This window comes from Mesocricetus auratus, unplaced genomic scaffold, assembly GCF_017639785.1.
Source record: "Mesocricetus auratus isolate SY011 unplaced genomic scaffold, BCM_Maur_2.0 Super-Scaffold_100013, whole genome shotgun sequence".
Taxonomy (NCBI): domain Eukaryota; kingdom Metazoa; phylum Chordata; class Mammalia; order Rodentia; family Cricetidae; genus Mesocricetus; species Mesocricetus auratus.
The window spans coordinates 46,681,682-46,689,458 of NW_024429196.1; the positions used below are offsets into that span (position 1 = coordinate 46,681,682).

General features: G+C 48.7%; 1 protein-coding gene across 13 annotated transcripts in view; it reads right to left on the bottom strand.

The window, feature by feature from the left end:
• The window catches only part of Carmil1 (capping protein regulator and myosin 1 linker 1), a 271,462-nt gene extending 267,637 nt beyond the window's left edge, over nucleotides 1-3,825 (bottom strand). For 6 of the 13 annotated variants that reach the window (XM_040755708.1, XM_040755707.1, XM_040755706.1 and 3 more), the window contains exons 1-2: nucleotides 3,328-3,824; nucleotides 244-341 (exon numbers count right to left, since the gene is read on the bottom strand). In XM_040755708.1, coding sequence (XP_040611642.1) covers nucleotides 244-341; nucleotides 3,328-3,367 — 138 coding nt within the window. In that variant the 5' untranslated portion in view covers nucleotides 3,368-3,824. Of the gene's footprint in view, nucleotides 1-243; nucleotides 342-3,327 lie in introns of all 13 variants that reach the window. The other 7 variants (XM_005066447.4, XM_005066445.4, XM_040755710.1 and 4 more) reach the window with 4 other exon arrangements.
• Between the last annotated feature and the right edge of the window lie 3,952 nt (nucleotides 3,826-7,777).

Consider the following 7,777-nt stretch of genomic DNA (forward strand, 5'->3'; position numbering starts at 1 on the left):
CTGCCTGGCTAATTTCTTAAAATCCTCCAGAAGACTGTGTAAACAAGTCACATGAGCAGCCCTTCTGATGGTTCCAACTTCCAACAAGGAAAGAGTCCAGCAAATTCAAGAAATTGGCCATCGGACTCTTGAAGAAAAGACCAAGCACTAGAAGGAAAGCCGCATGAAAACCAGTGGAGGGGGAAGAAGGGAGAAGACGCTTCAGCTCACAATTGTCTCCAGGAAAGGAAGGCAAACACTCACCAGCACTTTGTTCTCCACTCTGTCTCCCTTCGCTTCCAGCTTCACCTTCTTCCTCACTGAGATTTTGATCTTTCTGCCAATAACATCCTTTATGCTTTCTGAAAGAAAGAGAGCGTTTCATTACATTCCTTCTTTAGCAAGAAAAGGGGGGTTAGTGCAGAACAGGCATTTGGAGGAGTGAGCCTAGTGTTCTTATTGTTGGTCCTCTCCTTCCTTTCTACTAGATTAACAAGTCTAAGAGTTGTCAGCCTTCAAGAAGTTTTTGTTTTGAGACAGAGTCTGGGAACCAAATTCAGGTCCTCAGGAAGGCAAGGACTCTTAATGGCTGAGTCATCTCTCTAGTTGTAGATATTAAAGTCTTGATAGCAGAGGGCAGTGGTGTAGCTCAGTAAGTAGAGCACTTGCCTATGATGACCGAGGCCCTGAGATCAATCCCCACTCCCACATTCTTTGGGCTTGATGATCCCTGCCTGTAGTCCCAAGGTTTTTTTTGGGGGGGGCATGGGAGAGCAGAAGAATCACTTCAGTCTAGTAGCCCAACACAAGCCTGTGTGATAAAACAAGATGCTTTTGCCAAAAAAAAAATTTAAGAAATCTCAGTATATTGTTCTGGACAACAACTACACAGCAGGTAGAGAAAAGGTAAGAGAAGGAAAAAAGAGGGCTGGAAAACGGAAAACACAGCTGGAGGAACAGCAAGGAGGCAGGGTTTGGACGGGGTACATGTGGGGGAGCCTGGGCACTGGGAGTTTTCTGTCCAGCTACTATTTCATCAGAACCAAAAGCAACAGACTCCCCTTCCCCCACCCCACTCAGAGACTTGTGGGAAGTGGGCTACTGAAATTCACATGAAATCAGACAGAAGTCACAATTCAAAAGTAGTGTCTCTGGTGGTGTTGAGTGACACATGACAGGGATTCTTGTTCTCTGCTGTTTGTTTGAGACAGGGTCACCCTATGTCGTCTTGACAGGCCTGGAGCTCACTATGTAGACCAGGCTGGCCTCAAGCTCACAGAGATCCACTTGCTTCTGCCTCCGCCGTGTTAGGATTGGTAGCTTAGACCACTGCAAATCCCTCCCTCCCTCCCACCCAACCCCCCACACCCCTTATTTTTTGCATTTAAAACCGTTGTACAAAAGTCAAGAGGTGGCTCATATCTGTAAACGAGCATTCAAGAGACTGAGGAAGAAGGAGTGAGAACTTTTTATGGCCAACCTCAGCTACAACATAGTGAGTTGGCCCCCACCTGGGCTACCAGAGCCCCTATCTTTTAAAAAAAATTTAATCAGAAAGATGCATCATAAATAGCTTACATGCCTTAAAAGAGGCATTTAAGAGAATACAGTGATCCCCTTGCAGTCTCCTGGTTTGAACTGCTCAGAACTCTTGTGAGCTCCTGAAACTAGAAGCAATAGCAGGTGCATTTTCCCACCATAGCCTAATTGGACCATGTAAAGGCCTAGGCATATTGCTGAAGGGTGATGAAGAAATACACCAAATGATTTAGCCAGAGAAGGATCCTGCCAGTCACTGTCCTTCCAAAATCACAAAACACAAAAATCCCTTTCAAAAGAGGGGTCAAATTCAACTTTTAAGTATAGTGTACTTAAAACACTGATAAAAGCAGTCTTTGTAACCTCACGCTCCACATTTTTCCCTTGAGTCTAAATCACCTGCACTTCAGGTTCCAGGACAATGCTACACAACTTTCTAAAAGTTACCACCCTTGGAGGAATCTTTGGAGCCTCTAGTGTTAGTTTCCTGCTCAGACAGGGTGTTGGAAACACTCAGAATCCGATGGGTCACTCCTCGATGTCTCAGAACTGACTCCCATGACTAAGGAGAGGGCTTAGAACAAAATAGGGGGTGTGCAAGAATATCTCCCTCGATTTTTGTTGTTGTTATGGTGGCCTGTTTTTTAATTCAACAAAAGCAAAGTTCCATACAAAACCAGCAACAGCTTCTTCTAGTCAAGTTTCACCTACAGAGTGAGCGGTTTTGTGACAGAACACCAAATCTTCACAAATATAAATGCTACAATATGTAGCAGAGGGACGAATTCCAGACTGAGGTGAGCCCTTAGGAGAGCTTTCTCTCCTGGTCTGCACCCAAGAAACATCAAGGCACTGAGAGTGTGTCCAGCATGGTACCTCAGGGAACACAGGTCACAGAGTCAGTCTCAAAGCATGCCCAAACTGACACGTTCACCTTAACACACTCCTAGGCCATTTGTCATCTGCCATTTAACCTTTCCTGATAAAGCAAAGCCCCAAGACTCAAATTCCAGCCAACGCTCTCCCCACCCCCAAGAGAGGACGCCTTCTCCCCCCCCCCCACCGCCCCACCGCCAACCAGGAGGGCTTCCAGCAACCGGTCCCCTGGCACAGAGTACCACATATGTGTTCCCAAAGAAACTGAGGGTAGGTAGGTAGGTAGGTAGGTAGGTAGGTAGGTAGGTAGGTAGGTAGGTAGATAGATAGGTAGGTAGGTAGGTAGGTAAATCATTATTAAAATGAGGCTTTTATCATTAACCCTCCATTTCCTGGCCCTAAATAGGCATCAGTCGGTAACCCTCTCACTTCCAGCTCAATCCCCAAAGCCACGCCTTGCCAGACCCGGTCCTGACGCTGGGTCGGCGCCTCCATACCTAAGGCGGCCGGTGAGACGGGAATTTCCTGGAGGGTGCCTGGCACGAGCCTGAGGGGATCTAGGATGCTGTCGCCAGGCATCCTCCTGCTAGGCTTTCCCGGACTTTTTCGAGTTAGGGGCCATGGGGCTGGCTGCTGGAAGGGACGTCCGTCCAGCTCCATGTTCCGCCAACCTGACCCACCTGGTGGGGCAGGGCAGGGACACCCGCCCGGAGACCTCCAGGGCTCCGGTTGCCTCTCCACGCCTTCCTCTCTCTGCACCCAGCTCCTGCGGCCATCAGGTCAGCAAACTTCTAGGCGCTCCCCGGCGACCCTGCCCCACACCACTAGCGCGCCAGGGCGCGGGGACTCTGCGGGAGGACGGAGGTGGAAAGGAAGGCGGAGAGGAGGTGTGCCCAGAGAAAGATGGCCAGTCGGCCCCCGCACCAGGCTTACCCATCAACTCCCGGGGAACATCGGAGCTCTCGTCGGTCATGGTTGCCCACTGGGCGCGGGGAGATCCCGGGTCCCACACTGACTCTCGGCCCCGCGCCCTTCCCTAAACCCTTTAATGTTTCCTCGAGGGAGCCGCAGCTTGCAAGGGAAGAGTGGGCCGGAGCGGCAGGGCGTTGATCCAAGGTTGCCGCGCGTCCGCAGTACAAAAAAAAAAAAAAAAAAAAAAAAAAATCCTAAGAGTTGCAAATCCGAGCTGGCTCTGTGGCCACCGCTACATGCCTCCCGCTCCGCTCGCAGCTCCGGGGGCCGAACGCAAGGCGGCTGCAGCACCGGCTCCTCCTCTCGCGGGCGCAGCGCAGCCGGGCCTCTGCACCGCACCTTGGGCGTAGGTGAAACGGAAGGCAAGGGTTGGGCGGCCCGGTTGGTCTCGGCCTCCAGCGGGGCTGGGCTGGGCAGGGGCGGGCCGGCCCTGCTCTCCTCCTTCCCCTTCTCCCGCTCCTCCTCCTCTCCTTCACCCGCTCCTGCTCCTCCTCCTCCTGGTCCCCCTGCGTCTCCTCCCCGCCTCGCGAGAGCGGCCTCCGCACGGGTCCCCGGCCGGCCTCCGGGCCTGGGCGCACGGTGCCCGGCGCGGGGCACAGCCCGGGGACCGACACGGCGCTCGGCTGCAGTGGCTGCTTCCCTGACTGCAGCGGCGGTGCCGGGCTCTGCGCCCCTCCTCACAGCCTCGCTCCGGTGCAGCAGGCGGTTGCGTCTGGAGAGGGATCTTCAGAGCTGTAGAGAGAGCCCCATCTGCTGGCTGCGGGCGAGGAGGACTGGGGCTGCGAGAAGGCTGGTCCCCAAATCCCGGTTGGTCAAAGGATTCTGAGGCCCGGAGCTGCAGAACCCAGCGGGTGCTGCAGAGCCCCCTCGCGGAAGCTGCCGTTTTCTGGAATCCTTTCGTGCACTTTTGGATCTCTGGCCCCTCTGAGCACCTTGTCCTCGTACCCGCGTTATTAATTCCCCGTCTATGGTTATTGAGTGCTACACGCAATAACAGGCAACCGTAAGATGAGAAAACAGGGGCCTCTTTGGAAAATGCCTTTTGATGGCGACCCTGTCTCCTTAAGCCACAGGGCACGTCGAAGGGCCAGACGCTGTTCACAAAAGCCGAATATTCCGGTTGCTAAATCTCATTCTACCTGACCCAACCCATCCACGTTCCTTAGGATTCTGGAGTACTTATGTGCACGTCCATCACCTGCAGCTGGGAATATCCCTGACTGACCAATCAGGTCATGACCTTAAAGGGCAGAAACCGGGGAGAGAGGGAAAGAAAGGGAATATCCGGCGTTTGGCAGCTTAATTTTTGTTATTGCTGTGTTGTATCTGTGGATTGGTTGATTGGTTTTTGAGACAGGATCTTACGATGTAACCCTAGCTGGCCTGGAACTTGCTGTGCAGACCAAGCTGGCCTCCACACTAAAAGACCCCCTCTGGCTCCCAGAGTGCTGGGATCAAAGGAGTGTACCACCATGTCTGACTGTTTTAGTTTTTTTGGGGGGGGTTGTTTTTGTTTTTTAAAGTGTTTCTCTGGTGGCCTAGGCTTCAGTACTCCTGCCTCAGCCTCCGTGGTGCTGAGACTCCTAGTATGAGCTATCAGGTGAGTTGGTAGTTTGTTTTAAAGACTGCTATGGACCTTGACCCTAAAAATAATCTTAAATTTCTACTCTGACGTCTCTCCTGGAGTGCTGTTGGTGGAACTCTTTCTTTGGGAAGACTGTAAACACCCTCCTTATAGTTCTTCAATTACAGAGTTCAGTTGCACCGGAGTCCATCTTAGAGAACCAATGAGGTTACTGGACTTAAACAGAACATGGGTGAGGAGTTACTTATAGGACTGTGGGTGACCCCAAAGCTGCCACAAACCCTTGCATGAATGAAGATTTCCCCACGGCTGTACAAATGGAGTGCCTCTTTCAGTTAGGAGTCCACCCTTTACATACCCTAGCACCTCCAAGATCATAAAGTCACAGGCAATTAGAGTCAAATCACATACCACTGGCTCAGAGGTGAAGAAGAGAGCAGCTGAAATCTCATATAAGATCCCATTGACTCTCCCAACTCTTTCCTATGAAGGAGCATCATCAGTCAAAAGATTTCCTGCAAGTAATTAACCACTGTTCTGATGAAAATGGTGGCTGCTCTGAGAGAGTACCCTCTACAACAGATACTCTTGTGGTGGCTGGCCCTTCTCTTCCAGCCTAGTTCACCCCACCCCAACCCCCACCTTACTCAGCAAGAGTCCATCCTTTTGTAATTCACTGTTACTGTGGGTGCACAAAATGGGGTGGGGGGGTCAGAGGACAACCTGTGGGAGTCAGTTTGATCCCTCCACATTCGTTCAAGGTTTAGAGAGATTAATTTGGGTTTTTCTGACCAAGGCTCATACTAGCTGAGCCATCTCCCAGTCCTCCAGACTCTACTCTTTACAAGACCCTCTTAGGTTATCTGCTTCTTGTGTTCTCCAACCCATCATTCTGTACTGTCTTGGTAAAACTTCTACAGGGATTTTCAGATCTCTGAGATTCCTAAGACTGAAACACATGTAAAAAACACAAACATACAAGGCCCTTCCTTCATTCTTATGTCTTTGTCCAGTTTTCCTATTTAACCATTGAATACTGGAGTGGAGTGGGGGGAGGTGATAGTTCTTTGCTTCCTAACTAAACAGTAGGCAATTTGAAGGCAGGAAGTATAGGAAGTATCCATCTGTTATTGGGATTGAACCCAGAGCCTCTCTCACACTGCCAGAGGAGCCTCTGCCACTCAGCTCCAGCCCTCTGCCTCAAACACCAGGGCAAGGCAGATGTCCAGTAAACATTTGTTGACTTGAGCTTACTACCTCAGACCGTTACCTCTTTGTTAATAAAACTGGCAATTTGTCTAAACTATATATTTTCTTCATATGTTAACTATTTTTCCCCTGAAGTCAGTGGAAATTACTACACAAAGCAGTCTTTCAAATGCACATGGTTCAACAGGGTTTTTCTGGATAAACCAATGAAGTTTCAAAAGTAGCCCTGAAGGCTCCACACAATAGGGAACTTGTGACAGTAAGAACAAGATCTTTATCCCTTTGGCCTGGAGAGGCGCTGAGTGGCAATCCTGTAATCCATGACTCCTGTACTTCTTGATTTTCTTGATATTCTTGTGTTTTTTAAATTGTTTTATATTTCTTTTTTAAGATTTATTTTTATTTTATGTGTGCATGTTACCTGCAAGTATATCAGTGTACCAGGTGTGTGCAGTTCCTGAAGAGACATAAGGGGGTGTAAGATCCCCTTGTAAGGGAGTTATGGAGGGTTGTAAGCCATCATATGAGTGCCTGTATATGAACTGAAATACTCTGTAAGAGCAACTAATGCTCTCAACTTATAAATCACTCTCCAACCCTTTGGGTGTTTTGACACAAAGGGTCACAAGTAGCCCAGTTTGGTCTCAAATTTACTATGTAGCCACTGGTGACTTTGAACCCTTGATCTTCCTGTCTTTACCTCATGAGTGCTGAGAGTACAGCATGCCCCATCCTGCCTGGCTGCACATTGTTGGGGATAGAACTGAATGCTTATACACTTTAGGCAAGCACACTACCATCTAAGCCCCATCTTAATCTCTATTTCATATTCTCATGTTTTTTTGTTTTTTTGAGACAGAGTCTTATTCTGCAGCAGATTAACCTGGAACTCATTACGTAGTCAAGGCTTGGCCTCAAGCCTAAAGCCTGCCAAGGTCTAGTAATATAGAAGTAAACCACCACACCAGCATTTCCCCCCTTTTTCCTTACTGTGCTCTGCACTGAACCCAGAACTTTGCACACTGAACAAGTGTTCTTATACTGAGGATTGACCACTCCTAACTTTAAGATGTTAACACAGTGCAGTAAATTTAACAAATACTGAATGACAAAGTTAACTTGGGAAACAACATAGGGTTTTGTTTGTTTTTTGTTTGTTTGTTTTTGTTTTGTTTTGTTATTTTTCAAGACAGGCTCTGTCTGTCCTGAAACTCACTTTTTAGACCAGGCTGGCCTTGAATTAATAGAGAGCCACCTGCCTCTGCCTCCCAAGTGCTGGGATTAAAAATGTGCACCACCGCACCTGGATTGGCATATACATTTTTATTTTTAATTCTGCATGAGCGTTTATGTCACAATATCATATTTTGCATTTCATTTTGATGACAAAATACAAACTGAATAAAGTACTTGCCAAGATACTTACTGTTTTTATGATGATTTAACACACTATTATTTGTTGGGGAAGTCTTATGCCAATAAAGCACTGTCTGGCCAATAGGGAATCTAGATAGGAGGGGCTAGGAGTCCAGGAGGATTCTGGGAAGGAGAAACAGAGAAGAGAGTCAACATGTAACGCCATGGGGGTAGGAAGCCTGGAACTATTCTCCAGTAAGA